The 22498-nt window shown below is 37.5% G+C and overlaps 1 protein-coding gene across 1 annotated transcript; it reads right to left on the bottom strand.

The window, feature by feature from the left end:
• Positions 1-1809: 1809 nt before the first annotated feature.
• On the bottom strand, positions 1810-18798 carry gpr108 (G protein-coupled receptor 108). Its single transcript, XM_042485051.2, has 18 exons — positions 18187-18798; positions 16095-16214; positions 14615-14665; positions 14296-14387; positions 14132-14202; positions 12591-12790; positions 12450-12512; positions 12253-12354; positions 12043-12176; positions 10533-10608; positions 10295-10368; positions 10088-10205; positions 9877-10007; positions 9230-9273; positions 6044-6093; positions 4825-4908; positions 4176-4297; positions 1810-3476 (listed from the first exon to the last, which is right to left on the bottom strand). The coding sequence occupies exons 1-18, from the start codon at positions 18280-18282 to the stop codon at positions 3389-3391; spliced, it is 1716 nt and encodes a 571-aa protein (XP_042340985.2). The 5' UTR covers positions 18283-18798; the 3' UTR covers positions 1810-3388.
• Between the last annotated feature and the right edge of the window lie 3700 nt (positions 18799-22498).

Raw genomic sequence — 22498 nt, 5'->3', positions numbered from 1 at the left:
AGTTAAGACAATTGAACAAAACTGAGCTGCACGTCGAGTTATATTGGGAGCTGCAAGCTGTAGCTCCCGAAAAAAGCTGAAAAGCTTTGTAGGAACATTGTTTATGGCAAATTCTGTTAAGAAAAAAATGAGCATATTTGACATTTTTTGTTGGAAATTTTCTTAAACATACTACAGTTTAAAATTTCTACATGTTTGAAGGATTTTCGGGTTGTATTTCAGGTGGCTAAGGGTTTCCATTCATTTAAGATATGCTGTGAAAATCCATTTTTTTTACTCTGGGGTGGGGCTGACACTAATATTGTCCAACACTTTGGCCAAAATTCTTTAAAAAACTATAAACTTATTTATATTTTAACAACAAAAAATATGATCATATATTTTCAGTTACATTATAAAATATTATACAAATAAAATTCAAATAAAAAAATCAACCTATGGGAAAAATGCCTGTTACAAAACTCAAAGTCAAACCCCATGATATTCTATTAAAGGAGGGAAAAAGAAAATATTCACTTTGAGGAAGGGGGAATTTTTGCCGCAAGACACTGAAGTCAAATAGCCAAATAATTGCTGATTATTATTTTTGCAGAATAATCAATCAGACTTATCAATTCATGTAAATTAATTCATATAATGACTGATTTGCATATAAGTGATATGCAAGTGTTATGTTTTATTTCCTTTTTGTTCTGTTTTGCCTCTGTACACTCTTAGCTCCTAACAGTTTTATTTACTGTAACTGTATATTTCTGTTTTATTTTAATGCACTTTGTAACTTTGTTTAGATAAATGCTTTATTGATGAAGTTATACTTGTTTTAAGTTGCTATGTGTTATTCAGCACAGTGAACATTAAGTCACAGTTCAGTACCGATGTTACACTACTATGCAGTGATACCGTTTAAAGCCTCTGAAAACCTTCAAATCTTGAAGGGACAGTTCTCCCCAAAATCAAAAATAAATATTTTTGCTCTGTGGTTTCAGTTGCCACGTTTGTTGGAGATATAATCTGACTAGTTCCTGAGAAACTACACTCGCAAATTGAATCACTCCGCAGAAGTGTGCATCTACTCAAGGATAACACGCTTGTGCTTGTAACCTTTACGGCGGAGCTGTTACATTAGCAGGTGTAGTTCAGCAGAAAGAAAATAGTTCCTCCAAGAAACTGCTCACAGCAAGGTCTGTGGATTATCCTGAGTAACAGGGTCATGATTTTGAAAAAGAGACATTGCTGTTAAGTTTTTAAATATATTTTTTGGCACTTTCAGCACTACAACCCGAGTTGAATTATTTCGGAGAAAAGGCAGACATCTCTACAGCCTATAACTCAAACATTCGGTCACTCACACCAAAACAATCTAGATTTATAAATCGCACTACAGCCAAGAGGGAAAATACATACTTTTCATTTTGGAGTGAACTGTTCCTTTAAGTATGCATTTAAAATAGTAAATAACAACAAATTGAAGTTGAAGTTTGAAGTCAGGGCAACTAATCACTTCAAACCAATAATGGGCACGGACAACACAAATGCAAAAATCTCTCATGAAACAGTCACAGATGTTTCAGCTCAGCAAACAAAAAAAGAAAACATCATGTTCACATGGGCAGAGAGGGAAAAAAAGATGCTTCTAAGTTGCATTATATGACATGACAGATACTGTTTTTTTTTTTTAATTTGGCCATATGTGACTAAAAGCCAGGATATATTGGCCTATTTTATAGCTCTTCTTTCACACAATGCCCTTCTTTAAAATTGTTAAAATCAGCGTTCAAAAAAAAAAAAAAAAAAAAATTCACATAACCGTTTAATTTGAGACCATTCCAGAACACCAGCTTTATTGTGAAAGTTCACACGGACATCAAACCTGTTTCACAAGCACCAAAACTTTTTTCCGCTCCACTGGTTTACCAACTGTTATCTCCTACGCTCCACGTACACGTCCAGGTAACAGTCTGTAAACAGCGTAGCTCCGTCATACCTGTACAGGAGTGTCTGTGATTAAACCTCAGTAGTCTTTCCTTGATTCCTCACGTCCTCCTCCTGTCCGTCTATTAAAGGAATCAACACCTCATTGTAACTGAACCTGCGTCAAAACCGTCAGAATCACTGCCTACAAAGCCTCTATGCAGTTCTTGTGACGTGTTATGTGTCTCCTTTTATATCAACAGTCTCTGTAAATTATTTACAAATGGCCACCTAACCTGCCCGGCTGCACACGTTTTTCTGATCTTTCACCAATAAGTCATCAATAATTAATAAAATAAGCTTCACATCAAGAGCAAGAAGGTAAAACCAAAAGCAGATAAATTCAAAAAATGATCAGTTAGGTCACTTCTCTGCCCAGATTGGCACAGTGTGGCAAAAGGGGTTAGAAAAAAAAAAGGCCGTCTTTGAACAGGTAGGACCACCGCACCGGTTAGCGAGACACTGATCCGACAACCTCTTGACTTATTCGGAGCGTCACATGTTACCATCTGGGCTAAATCCACAGAGATGTGAGTTGACCTCAACCACTAAAGCACTAAATTACAGCAGCGGTCCATGTGACGGACTGGGAGGAACTCTTAGCTCCCCAACATAACCAATAATACTGAAATATAACATTTCAATATGCAATAAGTAAATATATTGAAATATATAACCTCTTCCATATATTTCAATATACAATTCCAACATATGGGGGTAAAAAGTAACATATACCGCACTGTGTGGTGATGACGGTGTATAAGGAGCAATGAGACATTACTTAACCCCTGAATCGTGGAAAGAAGGAATGACAAGTTCAGATTGTTGCCTAAATTTTAAATATGTACTGATTAGCCTTTTACCTGAGTACGGGCCATAGACTCCAAAGGGAAAGAAAACTGTTGTGTCCAAATCATGTGTTGTCTCACATTCACACACACGTGTACTCACATCACACACCAAAAGGTACAACTAAGAGGCTCGCAGAAGTACCATATTAAATAGCTGATATAAACGCACCCGAAAGCAAGTCTTTCTCTAAAATGATAATTATCTTTGGAGAGAGAGAGAGAATAAGAGAGAGATAGAGAAAGAGAAAGAGAGGAGGGGTGGGGGGTGAAAACTGAAGAACATCAGAGCTCCTGTCCATATCTCCACCCATCATCCATGTGGCAAAAGCTCGTCTCCCTTCAGAGTTTCTGGGTGGAGTTTTCCAAGGAGAGCATCCAACAAAGTTAGTCTTTTTTTTTTTTTGCATAGCCAGACAGTGGACACGACCACTGCAACCACTCTAAGAGTCTGAAAAGGAAAGCTGTCACTGGGGGTGGGGAGCCTTGGTCCGTGTGCACCCCCCCTTGTACCAGCTGGACGGGGGAAGTTTAGTGGGTCCTCACCCCCCAATGATACAGCCTCCTGCTCACAAGGTGGACTCTTTCTGGCGCTCGCGTCCGTTACACGTTTTCTTGACTTTGGAAATGCCCTCCAGTGCACCTGACTCAGTCACGCTGTAAATGGGGAGAAAAATAGTCAAGGAACAGCACTTCGGTTGAAGACAGTTTTAATCAAACCTCAGAACATGATTGATGATGGGCGGATTCACGAAAGGTTGGTGCAACTTTAATGGCTGCTAAACCTACACAAATATGACAAAGAGTGAAATGCACCCCTCAATGCACTGCCAAGCAAACAGCATCAACACGTGTGCTGCCATAAGCCTTCAAATAAAAGTGATTAACCCTACAATGATGACAGCTTTCTTGTGCTGCATTCAGATGCCTTTCACCCGCATTTTATTCCTTCTAAACACAAGCAAATTTTTAAAGAAAAAAAAGACATGGCAAAAAAAAAGCTTTGGGAAACTTGGCAAGAGATGTTCCAGAAATTGCAAGAAATCAGGAAAAGAAAGTTAAATTAGTTCTTAACAAGAGGGAGTAAAAGAGAGACAGAAAGAGAGAAATATTTGAATCTGATAATAAAAAAATTGAAAATATGTCTGTAAAACTTCATAATAATAATAATAAGTATATCTACATATTCTTTTTTTTAATTACTATTATTATTTTTTGTACATGTTTTTCTTTTTTTGTATGTGTGCTTAATTTCAGGTCATTTTATTGTAACTCCTAACTTTTTCCCATCTTCCTGAAAGAAATCAAGCCAATTCGCTCATGTCGGGTGAAAATCAGTGTAGGGTGTTTGCTTACACTTCATCCGCCTCTACGTCCTCCTCGTCCTGGGGGAGCTGGAGGTAAGGGTTGTTGGATGCTGGTCTGAACTTGTAGCCCGTCAACACAAAGAAGATCAGAGTAGAAACCTCCACCAGAAACTGAAGAAACATGAAAGAGTTTGTGTTTATTGACACACAGTAAAAAAAAATAAAAAAAAAAAAATGGCAGAGACGTGAGCACCAGTAACAAACATTAATAGTGCTGCTAATAGATTTTAGCTACTAGCCTCTAGCTCTGTCAAAACAAACAAATTTCTTCTCAACAAGCGTGCAAACAAACTTCATATTACTGAAATCCAGCCAAACATAAATCTTAGTCCATGTTCTTGACATTGACATACAAGTGGTCAAATGATTTATTCCGTATAGCCTGAAACATTTTCTCCTTCCAGTAATGCTAATATCCTGTCATCAGGTGCTCTTGGCCATTTGGTAAATCATAAATGACACTGAAAATGTGTCTGCAAACATCCTACTGGCTTACATCCAAGTAAAGCTTCCTGCCAATTATGCCCAGTCATTGCTGAGTCAGCCTAAGATACAAGATGTCTTTGACCTTGTACAAACAAGTGCTCATTAAAGTAATATAGTCAGACTGCTATTCAACATTGTTATTGTCATCTTACCTCATAGCACCACTGCCACTGGAAAGGCATAGTGACCTTGAGCAGAATGGCTATGATCCTTGTAAAGTAGATGTAACACACAATCTAAAAAAAAAGAAAACAGAATTTTGAAAAATTGCACAAAGTTAGTAGGTGAATGCTTGAATTAATGAAGTTTTTTAATCTGAATTTTCCTCTTAGTTATGGTGAGTAAAACCTCCATCGTGACAAAGTACAATGGCACACATTGTCAAAAAGGTCAAACAGTATGTGGGGTTGTTTGTGAAGCATTTGTTCCGGCTCTGCAGCAGTGACTCTGCTGAATGAGAAGCCTGGAGTAGCTCTGCCAAACACTATGACTCAGTATAATTCATTGTAGGACAAAGAATGATGTTAGCTCCTAGATAATAAAAACATGTCTGATTTAGAAAATATTCATGCAATATTGTCAACAAGCTTATCAAATAGGCATGTCCTGATCGGGTAGGAAGGATCGGTATCAGGCGCGATCAACACATTTTTTAATGATCAGGATTGGTTATTTTGCTTTTACTGTAATTCTGCTACTCTAATAAGCAGAAGCTTTTTTTTCCAGGCCAAACTTAAGCTGGTACATCACTCTTAAGTGGAATTTAGATTTTTGATGTTCATTTTTAGTGAATTAGTTTTACAACAATGCTGTCATAAGCGGAAACGTTAAAATTCAGCTATGACACTACTTTGAAGTAGAGTTGTGATTACATTGCTCATTCATAGTGTTTGGTGCTTTACTTACAATGCTGCACCGAGTGGATTTGAGAGATATTTCTAAAGACTTTTTAAGTTGTTGACTTTGTTATTTTGTTGAAAAGAAAATGATGCACAAAGTGAAATTGTGATGAGCCACTAAAAAAATCATTACATTTCAGACATTTCAGAGCTACTAAACACATTTCAGAGCTATTAAACTGTTAAGCGTTTACACTGGGTTTATTATAATAACTTCAAAGTACTTGAAGTGTGCACTGTGCAGCTGTTTTATCCAGGTAAATACAAGTATCGGATTGGTACTCGGATCAGGATCAGGGGCAAAAAACAAACAAACAGGACATCAGGACATCACTGTTATCAAGCTATTAGTACCATGCTTGGAAATTTCAATTTCACTGGCAGTCTAATAAGTTAGCTCCTGTGGGAGGGTGGGTGGATGGATGGATGAATGGATGGAAGAAAAATACTGCTAAGGTGAACTCCTACTTACCATCACATAATAATGCCTGAAGAGCTTGAGCTTCTCCAAATTCATGGCAGCTGAAAGACACATGGACCAAATTTAATAAAACACAATATTTACAACAGTGTTGGGCAGTAATGCGTTACAGTCATATTACTTTTGCCAGTAATGAGTAGTGTAAAAAATTACTAGTAAAATTTACATAATGTCATTTAGGGCTGAGTGTGCTTTACCTTTAAAGTACCGACTGAAACAACCTGGCACCAAGTGATTTCGAAACATCTCCAGTCAAACAATACCTACATTTGATTCTTTTTGTCTGATCCCGGAACATCCTGTCTCTCCGCCTGACCACCTGACTTTCTGTTACAGTCGTCTCCAGAGCTGCTAACCTCCGGGTGAATGCTCTGTTTAATGTCTGCCCTGTAAGCACGAGTCACACAGTTTGTAGCGGCTAACATCGTTAAACTGCCGCGATAAAAATCACACCGAAACGGAAACATCTTGATTCTGTTGTTAAACTTGTTGATTAAAAGCCGTGTGATGCAAACAGTTTACCCAGCGACTGTGTGCGTGCAGACGGGCGCACTCTCACAACCTGGTGTCTTACAGTCAGCAGCAGCAGCAGCTTCAGTTTCTGTATTCATCAGACGTCACAACCTCAATTCAACGAAATGCATTGTTCCATTTTACACTGTGTGTAGCTTTTAGGTGTTGTTTTATTGTATTTTTTTATCCTTGTAAATATAAATGTATTATTATTATTATTATTATTAAATATCAGTGTCTGGCAATGTTGGTGACAAGCTGGGTTGTTTTGAGGGGTTTAAGTAGAGGTGTTTTGTTGGTATACGGGGTTCCTCAACTAGAGTTGTAGCAATAAATCGGTTTTAAGGTATACCGTGACATGAAAGTTGATGATTATCATATTTTTTTTTCATCTACAATATTGAAAAGAAAAATGTAAGTGGATGGAGAGTTATTTATAATTTCCAAAGGGAGACTCTTTTCACATACTTCAATAAAAACATTGGCTCCAAGTCTTAGTTATAGCGATAAAACATGTGTTTAGCCAAAATTAACCCTTCTGTTTTTCATTCCTTAAAGGGTCAACCTGACTGATTAGAATGATAATGATAATAATAATAATAATAATAATAATAATAATAATAATAATAATAATAATAATAATAATAATAATAATTCTGTATTACCATGATATTGCTATACTTTCTTTGTTGATTAAAGCAAATATCAGCTCAGACAATTTACGTTTTATGGTACTCTATTGGTATCTGTAGCGCTTTAAAAGGTGCTGAAATCGGTCCTGGTATTGTAATATTTTAAACTTAAAAACAAATTGCTCATTACAATCTTACTGTTGTTGTCACCTCACTACAGATTTTAAATTCCAACAACAAATGACATCCTCAGATGAATTTTTGTAATTGTCGCACATGCGCGTCATTAAGCTGAAAGCTAGCCTGGAATATGGACACTCATTCGAAAGATTCAAAAGATGACAAGAACATAGTTTTTCTAGGTAGCTGCACAAAGACTCCTTCCACTGAGAAAAACAGCGACTATGACAGCCCAACAATGTGAAGCTGGGGGAAATACGATATGTGGTGCATGAAATGTTGCATATCGCCACAAGTGACTCGCCATATTTCAGACAGACACTTTGGAAAATACAGTCAACAGAAGAGCCCATGTCGAAAATATCACTAGCAAGCTATCTAACATTAGCGGCGCTTACTGGGGATTACCCTGACATTCACACAGAGGTGCACACAAAGCAGGAACTTTCAGGAAAAGGACATAATTCCCAATTTTGGGGGTGTACTGGAAAAGTAATATATGAAGTTGAACAGTGTTTCGAAATCTTTTTTGAGCCAACACCCCATGCCCATTATCCTGGTCCCTTAACGCCCCACATCAGAAAGCATGTCTAATAATAGATTTGATTAAATTGAGCTGCTGTAATATTATTATCCTTAATATCTCAGAGAGTAAAAAAGCCATGTGAATAGAAATTATAGCTGAGTGTTAAACAAATAAATTGGTTAGAAATTTCACATTCAACCCTAACTTAAGTCTCATTACCATTAACAGCAGCGTTACCATACACAGCAGCCAATCAGAAAGTGGTAATTCGGCAGCGATGAAAACAAGCAAGCAAGCAGACAAGCAGCATTAACAAAGGAAAAATTCTGAAGCTACTGAATGAAAAGCAAAAGGATATGGATCGTACACAGACGAATTGGGGCGAACTCTCCCCCAGGTAATTTGGAGCGTCAAATATTTAATTTCCTGCAGTCTGTTGAATTTTCATGCACCATTTTTTACTGGAAATGTCTTTTTTATCTGATGGCAAACGCAAAAATCAGGCATAAAGTGACAATTCAAAATATGCCAATATAATGAAATACAATGCAGTTGGGCTCTCAGGAATTCTGTATTGCTTTCAATTACGTATATCAACACACCTGCGGGCATGATTTACCTTTCAGTCTTCATTTGTCTCTTTGGTTTGAGGAAGTCACCTCTTTAAATGTGCACGTTGCACCTATTTATGCCAACTGCAAATTAATTAATTCTAATTAATGTATAAATCCCTGGACTTAAATTCATGGGTGCAACTTTTGAGCTCATACTCAAAATTGCTTGTACATTCAAAACATATCTGAGATCTCTGAAAAGTTGAGAATAAAGTCGGAACATTTTGAAAAAACAAACAAACATTGCCGTGTATTATGTTATTACTCTCTGCACTCTGGCTTCCCCTTCAGTCAGTCTGACAGACACAGAGACCTGTTTGGGACTCTTTCTGTGGTTTAGACAAAGTTTAGGGAAGTGGCAAAATCATCAGGGCGTGCCCTTCCAAAGTAAACAAAAGCTGTGTACAAGCCTTATCTTTAGCAGGGACAACATTGCCGAAGAGAAGCTTTAGCTGATGGTGGTAAAAGCATGTGTTATGATAAAGTTGTGAAAACATGGTTGCAGGGTTAAACTCGCATCATGAGAAATGCTACAGTAGAGTAACAAGTTACTCTTTGCAGGGAGCAATAAGTTAAGTAATTAATATTAATTTTGAGAAGAGTAACAAGTAATTCATATCATCAATGGAGTAACAAGTAATGGTAATAAATTATATGTTTTGTTTTCTGCAACTTATAAAACATTTTGGTTGTGACTGTTCAGGATTCTTACCTTTGCCATCGGTGCTAGAAGCCTCCTGTAGATGACGGATAGACCTGTAAAGACAGGTATGTTTGAGAACTATGCATACATCTCCGCACAGACTGAAAATGTTGTCTCTCACGAGGGGCTGACTTGCATGCATGACCCAGATAACACATATTAGGTACATTTTTCATCACAAAAAAAAATCAATCATTGCCTTTGTAACTTTGTACTTTAAGGTTTTAGAGTGCAACTAAAAAAAATGAAGTTGCTTTTATCGCTTTTCATGATGTGTTTTGGCTGAGAAGATGGAAACCTTTGCCATGGCTCCACTTAGCTCTGACTGGTTGTTACAGCAGCTCATCCAGCCCATTGTTGCACCCGCTTTTGAAAATTACTTTTAGTCGACTGGCAAACTTACCTCTTTCTTTCTGCTGTCAGTAAGTTAAATGTATTAATTTTCTACATAACAAACAAAATGGGGCACTGTGGATGCTCTACCATTCCCAAATTAACCAAATTTGCCATAAGCTCCTCTTATCTCAGCTAGCCACTGTGGAAACAGCCAGCTACTTACACATCATTCTCAAAAGTAGTCTTAATTAATATTTTTAATGGATTTTGAAATGGAAAATGTAGCTGATACAAATAATATTGACCACACATCCACTTACCAAACCACAGGGAAAAGGATGGCTCCACAGCAGATGAGGTCGACCAGGAAGAGGATCTCCTTCCACAGATAATATTCACTGGAGCCTTCCTCGGTTGACTCGATAATGATATAGGCAACATTAGCCAGGACCTAGAGAACAACGAGAAAGCCGGTAACCAAAACAAATTCACTGAGTGCAGATAATCACACACTGTTTCTCATGCACACACCTGCAGAGGGATGACGATCATGAAGATCTTCTTTTCCTTGTCAGACAGGATGTATTTCACAAAAGCCCAGCCGGTTCCAATCAGTGCCAGTGTGATGAACAGGAGTGCCCCCTTGAGCCTGGAATGCAATATCAACCGTAATTATTACACACAAAAAAGGAATCAGGAATAGCTTAAAGTTTCATATCCTGAAGAAATTGTACTTACAAGTGTGTGATATAATACATGACAGCCCAGCCTTCAATAGGATGCCCCTCAGTGTTGATGAAGTGATAGTTGATCTGAGAGGGACATAAAGAGAGTTTCATTAAAAGAAAAAATCCAGGCGTGCTGTGAACACAGTTAGCAACACAGACAGAATACACACACTAACCAATAAAAGCCAAATGCAAACACAATATTTTAGAGGACAGAGTGGTCCGCTCTGTGGCGATGGTATACTTACACTATGGAAAACCAATGATGTGGACTTGGTGAAGGCCAGTGCTGCCATCAGCCAGTGGATCTTAAACACACTGTACCTGTAAAAAAACACGCAGGGCAAAAAAATTAGCAAAAACCTACACCTAATGACATTCTCATCAGCCCCACGTGCTTTGAGTTTAATAATAATATTGTAATATATATAATGGCGAGCATAATCAACATAACACCCACTACACCATGGTGGTAGAGTAATGTAAGAATGTTAGTAGGGGTGTCCTGATCCGATCTCAAAGACTGGTACCAGGGCAGATCAAGGTGTTTTTTGACTAATCGATATCTGGTATTTAGTTTGTAGTGCAATCCGATGTGCAGCCTTTGTCAACTCTCTGGTGTCTGTCCGTCTCTCCTCGACTCTGCTGGGCTCCATTTTGACACGGAACATGGACTGAGCCCTGCCCGCCCCAAAATACCACACAACATGAACAAAAATGCAGTGAGGCTGTTTATGTTTGAAATTTACCAAAGTTCTTAGCATTTGTATAATTTCAGCTCAGTGTGACTGTTGCATTTTGCTTTCAACAATAGCGCATAATGTTTCTCGACCCTGCTCAGAGTTCAGAGGAGAGCTACACAGAGTTTACAACAACCTCACTCACAACGCCACTGCAAGTGAAATAAAAGCACCACGAACAAAAAGCCGACATGGCTAATGAAAAGGTAATCCGTCTAAAAGATGTGCAATTAACACTCAACTCAACAGAGTTCATTGTGGTAACTCGCACAAGGCTGCTCCGAAGCAGCAGACACTGGAGAATACTCTAAAACCTTTGAAACCTGAGCAGATTGGCTTGATTTCTTCAAAAATAGGCAATGAGCAACCACAGAAGAAATTTCCTTAGTAGCAGTAACAAAAAAATACAAAAAACTACAAGAAAATTAGCTGAACATTAGTTTAAAAAAATAAAAGGCAAAGAAATTTGAGTACTGTAACTATGATAATTACAACTATAATAGTTTTTCCCTAGCTTTTTTTCTTCCTTCTCTAAAACATTTTTCCCTATTTTTAAAAAATGATTTTCTAAACATACTAATGTCTTGCAATTTGCGGAACATTTCCAAGTTGTACATCGCTTTGTTTCCCGTGTTTTTTAAAGTAATTGCACCAGTTTGGCTGGAGTTAAAATATTAAAATACTTGTGAGGAGCACTTGAAAGCAGCACAGGGAAAATAATTCAGTGTGGCTGAATTATCATGAAAATATACAACGGGTATGCTGCTGTTAGCATTTAGCTCAAAGCAAAATGAGGCCTTAGTAAATCCTCACAGAGCAACTATGGCTGAAGACTCTTGGTCTAGTTATAATGTGTGTGTTGTAACAACTTCACAGGATGTTTAAAAAAAAAACCATGACTCTGCAAATAGCCCTCAGCACTCTGGAAAGTGACATGGCATCTTTAAATAAAGGAAACTAACATTCTGTTACACAATACTGACAGCTTTCATTTCTTTGTGCCTGCATGCATGTGTACCTGTGCTTCATGAGTATGTAAACCCAGACCATGGCGGCGGTGAAGAAAACTCCTGCCATACCAATGTAAAGGCGAGAAAGAGGTATTTCTGCTGCAGACAGGTAGCCGCCTGGATTCTTCTCTGTCACTTCCACCTGCAGGATTACATTTGGGTTAACCACATGTACACACCTGAGCATGCATGTAGGAACCTACACACACTTAACTTACAGTGAAGGAGTAGGGAAGTTTGAGTCCATGCATCTTGTTCTGACAGTAGTGAAACTTGAGGCTGTACAGACCCTCCGCCAACAAGCCGAACACCATGTGGAACTGTGGAAGAGGGATGGAAAAAATATCATAAGACCCGGAAAACCACATTGATCATTGTTCATATCACATACAACAATTAAGAAAGGTGTGCTTACGCTGAAGTTGTAGGAGTTGTCAATTTTGTCCAGAGCTAAAGTAAATTGGCGAGTCTTCCCGAGCTAGAAGCAAACACAGATTAGAAACTGATTTTATGAATAGATCACACAAACAGAAACAGGCACACAGACACCTTTTACCTGGAATTCCTTTCCCTCCACTTTCGTAGCTGCTGCTGCAGGCTTTGGCTGTTTTTCTGCCTGGCCATCGTTCTCCTGAGCCACAGGCTTCTTTTCCATTTCCTTCTGTTTCGACTTGTCTGTGTCATCTGCATTATTTGCTCCAATTGCTGTTGATTTATTAGCAGCAGGAGTAGGGGTATCCCTTGCTTTCCTCTGACCTACAGGAAACAAACGCAGGTACAGGACACACAAAACTTTCGGTCACATTCATTGGGTTTCAAAATATGGTGGTAAAATCCAGATATTTTTCAGGATGGGAATCGAAAAGCGGTTTCAAATTGGGATCAGAATTGCCATGCCAATTATTTTAAGTCACTGGCATAAGACTCACTTTTGCGTTTCGGTTCTCTTGCTCTCACAGCAACTCACAGAAACGAAGACTCACAAACATGATGCGTCATACACACTCTTGCTCCCACGCAGAACACTATTTCCTGAGTGACAGTGTGTGAGCAGGCAAGGTGTGCTTATTTTTAATCTGCAGAGCTGCGATTGTGAATATTTAGTCAGATTTTGCAAACATGGAGCAGCAGTGTGACTGGCAAATATGAATATATTGACTGGAGAGCTTTTACGTTTGTTTCCAGCTTGCAGTGAATAAATCCTCGTGTTTTAAAGGGCAGCAGTAACAGTTTAGCTTTATGCTAATTGATACCATCTAACTGATCATCAGAAGTTTTCATTACAGAAAAAAATATCAACACTGAGATATATATTGTGTATCACAATATAGCCTAAATATATCACAAGATTATTTTAAAGCCATATCACCCAGCCTTACTCTGGGCTTATCAATTCCTTTATTTGATGTCCGCATGTTTTTCTGACAGCTGCACATTGCAAAACAATGTAGTCAAACTGCGTCTGTGCTGCTGGAAACTTTCAACAAGAAGGTCCAAAGCGTACACTTCATTTTATGAACAAAGATGACAACAGTGCTGCTTGTAATGTCTGTAAAATGATAATTCCAAATAAGAGAGCAAACATATTTCTACGCAATATTGGCTTAAATTACCAGGATGCATTTGACACTCTACGCATAACAGATGCTGGATGCCACAGCGAGCAGCACATCTGTTACCAAGGGTTAATATCATGTGTTACAACATCAGCGCCACACTGGCAGACATTTTTTCTCTGACTAAGAAACATATGCATGCCTTTTCCCTACTCTGTTTCTACACTGTGTTTAGCATAAAAGATAATAAAAAAGTTTTGTTTATGCTGAAACCCTGTGGATGTCTACTTTTTGCAACACAGAAAACAGATAAGGAGTCAATAAGGACTTCATTTTGAAAAAAATGCACTGTTAACAGAACTGATAATGGCATTGGTGTTAATAAAATCTCATCACTTCCCATCCCTAGATATTTTTAAATTCTTACAGGATATTTTTGAGTACAGTTGATTTAAAATGATTCTTTCTTTCATTTCGGTGCTTAAATATGAAAGGGAAACAAACCACTGAATTATTTTGTGAAAGTGTAAGTGGCACTGACCTTTAAGCGCTTCAGCCTTTGGCTTTGCAAACAAGACGTTGTCTTGATCACCCATAGTTCTCACATTGACACTACACAAACACAAAAAAAAGGTCATCCTTCACATGAGGCTGTCAGGGCAAAGTATTACGTACTTATAAACACTGATGCTTAAACATACACACCTGAGCTTCTGGATATCAATGAGAAAAAGAACGAGAGGCTCATTGTTGGTCAACTTTGTGAGAGTGAGCGGGCATGTCTCTGTTTCCTCCGCCTGGAGAAAAAAAACAATAAATAGTCAAATAATCAAATTTGAACAAACATCTGGACATTTAACCACTAAACCCAACCTGAAATATCAATAATGTGATGTATCAGTATCTTTCATTTGCTGAATTCATAACATTGGATATAAAACATCCTTGACATCATTATAGCATGAGTAATGAAAATAAGTCTGAAAATAACCGTGCGTTGTTTTCTATGATTGGCTGTACTCACTGTGTAGGACAAGACTCCATTCACGCGTGACCTGGAGAGGCTGAAACCAAACTAAACAGAGTGTTATAATGTGGTCAGTCAGTGGATCAAAAGCACATGATTTCCAGCATGAAGTATTTCAATGTGTTTTCCACTTTTTCCAACAGCCAAAGAAAATAAGCAGCCAAAACAATACAGGAGAAAAGAGCCATCCCATGAGATAGAACGCAAGTTAGTTCACTGGATTGTGATTCTGGCAGTCAGTTGGCCTGACATTTCTATGCTGCTTGGACACACTAAATCACTCCATTAAGTTGACCACCCTCAGTGCACGTAACATACTCGAGATAGAAACTGTCCTAATATAAAATTAAGTTTAACTCAGTTCTCCAACTTATAACAGCTCAGCTAAATGATAACAGATATGTGCCTTTTTAAATTTACATCTGTTGAATAACAGAATTATTAATAAAGGGATGGGCTGGGCAATATATTGACATTATATTGATATTTTGATGTGAGACTAAAAATCATTTGAAATTATGAATATTGTAATGCCCCAAATTTAGTCTTTTCCTGGTTTTAAAGGCTGCGCTACAGTAAAGTGATGTCGTTTTCTGAACTTAGCAGACTGTTCTAGCTGTTCTTTTATTTGCCTCATTAGTCATCATATCCACATTACTGATGATTGTTTATGAATAATCAGCACAAAGATCCAAATCATTATCAAGGTATTTGGTAAAAATTATTGTGATATTTTTATTTCTCTGAATGACCCAAGGGTAAGTAAAATTAAGGATGTCAATCGAAGAAGCTCTTTATTCCAGTATAAAGCCCATTATCACGACCATTGAGAACAAAACATTGTCTTGTCAGATGTCGTCATTTTAAGATAATTGGACTGCATGTTACACTTTTGGTAGACAGTGGACAGTAGAGATGACAGGATTTACTGCGCCAGGATGATGTACTATATGTGAGATGATGCGTATTTGAAGCTCTGTGGTACTCAGGGTAGGATCAGTACATTGCTGGTATGTTTTCAGTGGAATAATTGTAAGAAAATGAGAGAATAGCACTGGCCTTGTCCTTTGACACTAACATAGATGCCTGTCAGTGTGCATTACTTCCTTTTCCTTCTTCTGCCAAATGTTGCTTGGTAATTTTTTTTTTTTTTTTTTTTTTTACTGTTTTCTTATTATTTTGATCAGCTCATTTACGGTTTACTTATTTTGGTTGCTCTGTGTTTCTGCTATGTACTCATTATACTGACCTGTGTTTTTTCTTTACTGGTGCCTTTTGTTTGCACTATTCTATTTGCTGCTGTAATGATGCAAATTTCCCTGTTGTAGGACTAATAAAGGCTTATTTTATCTTAACGTCTCATTTATTCATTAAAAAACACTTTGAGAACCTGACTGCACTTGTTCAAAAGTTCAGTGGGTCAAGTAAAACAAACTCACACATAAGCAAAAACAAAAAAAAAAGTAACACTTCTTACTGGGTAAAGGGTGTAGTTCACCCGCTGCTCTGGGAGGCGCAGAGAGAGCAGGTTGACATCCAGGGTACCATTAGCATAGAAACCGAAGTTGTTGAGGTCAACAGTGGAGCGAGTTTCATTCTGGGAAGAAGAACAAATAAAAAGTGTGAGAGCTGAGCTGTTAATCTCCCCAGGGTCCACACAAAACATAAAAAAACAGAAAAACAAATGATACACAGACTCAATGATATTAAACTCAGAAATGTATAACAAACAATCATTTTCATTTAGACATGTTACACATTAAAATTACACATATTCTTATTTAAATCCACTTTGAGTTGTTGAGGTAGACCTAATTTTAATCACTTTATATGTTGCTGGGTAGCTTAACCAACTATAATACATAAGAATGTATAAGTTGATTTATATTTCCTATTAATAACGAAGTAACTTTAGTTGTCAAATAAATGTTGTGGGGTAAATATTAGTATTAGTACAATATTTGCCTCAAAAATGCAGTGGAGTAGAAAGTAGCAGTTTTACAGAAATAATGTCACTCAGTTCAAGTACAGATACTTTAAAAATGCACCCAAGTACAGTAAGGGACTGTTTGTTATGTATGAAAGGAGACAGGGTGGTGCCAAACAGGGGGGATTTCAGATGATTTGGCATAGGGCAGGGATATTCAAGTTAAAAATGTCACGCTTTGTATCTATTTAAAATATCTTCAGAACCCCCAAACCTGCAAATGGATTTAAAAGCAGCATTTGCACATATTTTCACTTTTTCTTTGATCTACCTGCATGGCATTTTTGAAACATATGACTAACACTCTATTTATTTAACATAATTTCATCTGGTATACATTAAGAGAGAAACAAAACGAAGGGAGAAAAAAACAAAAGATATGTAAATGAAATGTCACACATTGACACATATCAAATCTACGTTAATTTAAAAGCTATATAAAATGAATCAGCCATCATATTATATTTGTGGGAAGTTATCCACGGTGGATTCCTGTAAGTATTTCGTCACACGCAAAAAAAATGTCATGACTTTTCCAAAACTGTTTTAAAGTGTTTTACTAATCTCATAAACTTTCCAAACCTAGAAGTCATGATTGTGAAATTCTGTGCATTTCCCAAGTTTTCCATGAGCATACAAACCCTGTTAAGAACATGTATTTGATGCTGTTCTTGTGTTTTGTAATCACCAAAATCCCACCATGTATCATGGCCAGAAACTGTGAAATATGAATATTAATGTTGCAGGGAGGATCATGCATTTCTCCACAGTAACTTTGGGAGGTTCAACAAAAAATATTTGTCCTAACATAAAAAGTGAGCAATGTCACAAGCGAAGACTCGCATACAGAATTAAAAAAACTTCAGATTGAGGTCTGGATTCCAAATATCTGTATTTTACATGTTGCAGGGCTGTAAAGAGAGTAAAAGAAATGTGCATTAAATGCAAACGTTTCAGTCCATGTTGGACTTTCCTTGGCACACGGATTAAGGAGTGAGGTCTAAATAAAGTCTAACATAGACTGTAATATTTGAGCTTTTTTAACTGTATGCAGATTTTTTCACTGTCTGTACATTCTTGTGTGAAAGTGTCGAAATATAAGAAAATATTTTTTGTTTCCTATGTGCTAATCTTCTCTTGCTACATTGAGACATTTTCCTGATTTCCACATCTGAAAAGAAGACAAACATGAGTTTTTAAGGCGCGTCTCATCCCATGGCTTCCATATAAAAAAGAAAAGGGGGGAAAAGTCGCACCCCATCCTTCTCTGATGAATAAAGTACAGTCCCTAACGTTACTTGGGAAAATGTAACGGTGTTAACATCCCACCACTGCTGGCAGATAAGCTCCTATGCCCATTATCATCTACATAAACAACAATGCTAATACTTCTCTTCACACCAAATTTAACATGTCACAACAAAACGACACCGCGTTTAAATCACCGTCTGTCAAAGCTAATTAAAGCGTACTAGCTAGCTAATAAATGCCGTCTTTAGGACTCCATCCAGCGTAGCTAACACTATACGTAACTTAGCTCCCAAGCTAACGCATTATCTTGATGTTGAGGTGGTCGCCTTACCTTCAGAGTTAGCTTGTGTATCCTCGCTTTGCACCCAGCAAGCAGCAGTATGAGTAAAAATCCAGCCAAAACACAACCTCTTTGCGCCACAGCCATCGCCAACTTGCTAACGGTAACCAATTGCTAACGTTAGCAAGCGACAATCCTGCCAGATGGCTAAATCGCGAGCAAGCTAGCAGTCTTAACAGTATCCGGTGTGAATAACGGCGATGTTGATCTTTAAATCCGGTTTGTCGGCTCTTTAAATACGTCCTTTATGATAAAATCCTAACAATTTATGTTATGTTTTCCAGTTCTTTTGTGCTTTCATCGCGTAAGGTAACAGCTAGTCTGTAGATGTAGCTTCCTGGTCTCGAATCACGGACGAAACATTAAAAGGTAAAGACACATACGTCAGAGGCTGTAGCCAGACACCCGGAACACAACAAAAACTATGATTCAGACGGTGATACCGAGCAGATAAATCCACGAAGGAAGGAGACGTTTATTATACATACGCTCTCGACACGAAAAACACATGCTCGCGTGTTATATCGCTGTAAAACAGTCGTGTTTTCCCACCTCGCTTTTACGATTCTGACTATACCTTGTAGTACTCGTCCTAGCTATGTTCATGTCACGTGACGGTCCTCCACGTCGGATGTCTCCGGGTTCTTCTTTTTCGTTGGTGTTTAATGGCGGTTAGCATCCCAAATGTCACATTACCGCCTCCTACTGGATTTAAAATGACACTCAGCTCTCAGATTTAATTAAACATGAAAAAAGTTCTTCCATAACCCTCAAAATGTTTACCCTTTGAAACATGAACAATTTTGTCCGATTTCTTTAAGAACATAAGAAGAAGTAACTTCACAAGAAATGGCTGGAAATATTGAAAGACATAATATTGAAATTTGTTAAAATTGCCTGAAAATTTTCTAAAATATTGTATTAAAAAAAAGAAGAAAAAACAAGGAAATGATTGAGTCGAAATGCAGCATAACACGTTATGTTGCATTTCGACTCAATCATTATATGAAATCATAGGAGAGCCATAACAAGAATAAAACTGCAAAAGGATAGAAAAAATAAATGTAAATATTAGGCTAAAAATAATAAATGCAAATTCACCATGCAACAATCAATGTGATACTTTAGATCTAGGTTAAATGTAATACTTGGTTCAAGAACATGTGCACCAAATTTGGTAAAATTCTGTCCACCCGGTTTTAAAGTACATTTGTGATTTGTGGCTCCCCCTTTGGTCAGGCTGAAAATATCCCTGGGCCTATCACCTACGTATTGCAGATTATGATAGAACAAATTGTTAATGAGCTATGGCCAATTTACAGCCTAACTCCGCCCCATATAAACGTTTGTGACTGAAGGCAGTGATGTTTTTTTCGACCAATCTTGCTTATTTATAGTACAAATGTGTGGCTCGGTCTTTTATGGTGCAAGAGGCTTTTTTTCTTATTTTTTTCGAGCATATTGAGCTGTGCAACAAATTTATAATCAATCAGATTAAGAGTAAGAGGGGCGAGGCCGTTCCAAAGTTGCGTTTATGGGGTTAATTACAGCGCCACTGTGTGGGCGACTGGTGTCATAAGGAAGCATTTGCACATCATTTCCAGGTATTGGGCCGAGTTTCATGTTGTTCATTCCAATTCAAGGCAATTTGACCCACTGCAGATGATGACACACTTTAACATGACACATTTAGTAGAGTTCTGCCCCTAATGGGCTTTAAACCTAAAAACAAATTTACGAGATTCTATTAAAAAATAAAAATAAAATAAAAAATAAAATTAAACATTAAATAAAATAAAATAAAATAAAATAAAATAAAATAAAATAAAATAAAATAAAGCACATGCACACACACTCAGTGTGATGCATATGGATGTCTTTGAGGCTTGTGACAGCTCTGTGTGGGGTGTCAGTGCTGTAAATTTGCCACATACTGAGTCCATTAGAGGGCAGCAAACACCACTCAGTGATGGCAGGGTGAGGCAACGATTTAATAGAGCTGAAAGAGACCAGTGAAACTTGAATGAGCAGTAGATCGGGCCTATATGCACTTTAGTCTGTTAATAAAACCAGTCACTAGAATAAGACATCACTTATTTATTCTTATCTGTTCACAAGTTTTATGTCTGTTTATATTAAGCGCTGTAGTACAGTGGATTATTTCTAACCAAGCTTTCTTTATTCTCTGTTTCAGTATCACAGATACAGTCACAAGCAGCATATCTCCTGCTGTTAGTTGTAGCAGCTCTATTCACTGTGCTGTACTATTAGAAGTTGTTCCAAGAAAAAAAATCATTTGAAGACTCAAATGTCTGATGATTGTGTTCTAACTGACACCCCTGACGAACACTGTTTAAATCACTTACAGGCTACAGTCCTTTGCACAGACTCCCCTACAGAAGATTGAAAAATGTCTGGTTGTGAGTTCAGCCAATTAATATTGAAGAATAATAAGAAAATAGACTGTTATAGTAAAAAAGAGAAAACGAAAAAAAACATCTATTTTCAATCCAATTTCTTGTCACTTATTATCTCATTACATTAACACTGATTTGATTTTATTATGATCTTCTTTTTCTCTCTTGCATTTAGGCCACCCATGGGCATGGGTTTATTCAACTGTTACAGTACAGTACAGACTGTATTCTTTTGCTACTTTCATCATTATATCATTATATGGGGGGGCAAATGCACATATGGTCTAGATATTGAGGGGGCGTGTCCCTATGTGTGCCCGCCAAAATCCACACCTATGCACATGTGTTAACATTTGCATTGTGGACAAAAAACAAAGCAGGCCTAAGTTGAACTTCTTTCAACAAATAAATTGTGGCAGAAAAGTGTCTTAAATCCTGGGAGTGAGTGAGCATGTAGCTTTGACTGGGTTTTTGGTTCGATGATTGAAATAAGGTCTGTGGTTAACATAAGCTTAAGAGACTTTCAAGTTTGGTTCTGTGACATAAAATACCTCAGTAAATATCCCACTCATGAATTCTGAAGGGTTTATGTGTCTTAAAAAGGGCGTTTGCTAACAAGTGGCTAAATGAGACGACAGAAGGTCATCATGCTGAACACAGCTTTACAGCCTTGTTTTGGTGGCAGCTTTAAGTCATGCCACCCACAGTGTAGTTTGTTTATAGCTTAACAATAGCTTTTTACCTCTGGTTGTTGCATTTACGCTTCAAAAATCCCCAAAGTGGTGTTCCCTTGTGAAGATTATCTTGCTGAAGAAAACTTGTAAGTATCATATCAACGCCTCAAATCATAAATCTTTTTTTTTTTTTGCCACAGATCTTATTTTATGCAACAGTAGGCCTACAAGTTCAAATGGCAAAATCCCATAGGCTTTTTGACGAGGAAAGCAGGGTGATGCTAACTTCTACCTTTGCTTACAAAAAAAGTCATCCTTAAAGCACTCTACAAAGAAACAGCTTTTCTCAGTGGTCCCTTGTAGAAAGCTTTAAACTCACACATTAAACAAAGAAAAAAAAATGCAAGCATCAAGCATCTCTTCTCTCTCTCTCTCTCTCTCTCTCTCTCTATATATATATATATACATATGCTTCTTCTGAATTTTTATTTATTTTATTTTGTTTTATTTTGTTTTATTGATTGTGTTGTTGTTTTACAATGTCATAAATTAAGTTTTGGGCATCAGGCACAGAGCAGGAAGAACCCTACTGAGTTTATTTATTCATTTATTTGATTTTTATTTTATTCATTGACATATTTTTATATAGTGCCATGAGCTAATTTTTAGGAATTAGGCCCAGAAGGGGCAGAACCCTGCTGAGTTGTTTTTATTTATTTATTTATTTATTTATTTATTTGAATGTACATTTTTATTTAAAGAATGGTGAAATAAAAACACTATCCTACCTTCATGCAAAAAATTTTTAAAAAAATACAGCGATCCACACTGTAAATTTACATAATCACTTAATATTCATATCAGCCTGGGAATAGACTCTAATTAATATGAATGGAGCAGTAAAGCTGGGTTTATCCTCCACCACATAACGCTCTGTGCTTCATGCGCTTTTTACTGCTCCTCCACTTCCTTGGATAACTCCTCTCTCTCTCTCTCTCTCTCTCTCTCACTCTCTCTCTCTCTCTCTCCCTCTCTGTCACTGTCTCTCGCTCTCTCTTAGCCCAGCCCCCTTGATCCCCTCTGTCCATTGGTGTCTTCGGGGTCTCTGCCTCCCCTCCACCCCCCCTTCTTCCATAGGTAGTCCATAATGAGTGTCCATTGGTTTTTATTACGCCTTGTCCCCCTCCCACTGGCCGGCTTCGCCCTGCCCAT

Source organism: Plectropomus leopardus, chromosome 3 (genome assembly GCF_026936395.1).
Source record: "Plectropomus leopardus strain MGB_pleo_1.0 chromosome 3, ASM2693639v1, whole genome shotgun sequence".
Classification (NCBI taxonomy): domain Eukaryota; kingdom Metazoa; phylum Chordata; class Actinopteri; order Perciformes; family Serranidae; genus Plectropomus; species Plectropomus leopardus.
Note: the sequence above shows the minus strand (reverse complement) of the source record. Positions and strands in the feature narration are given on the sequence as shown.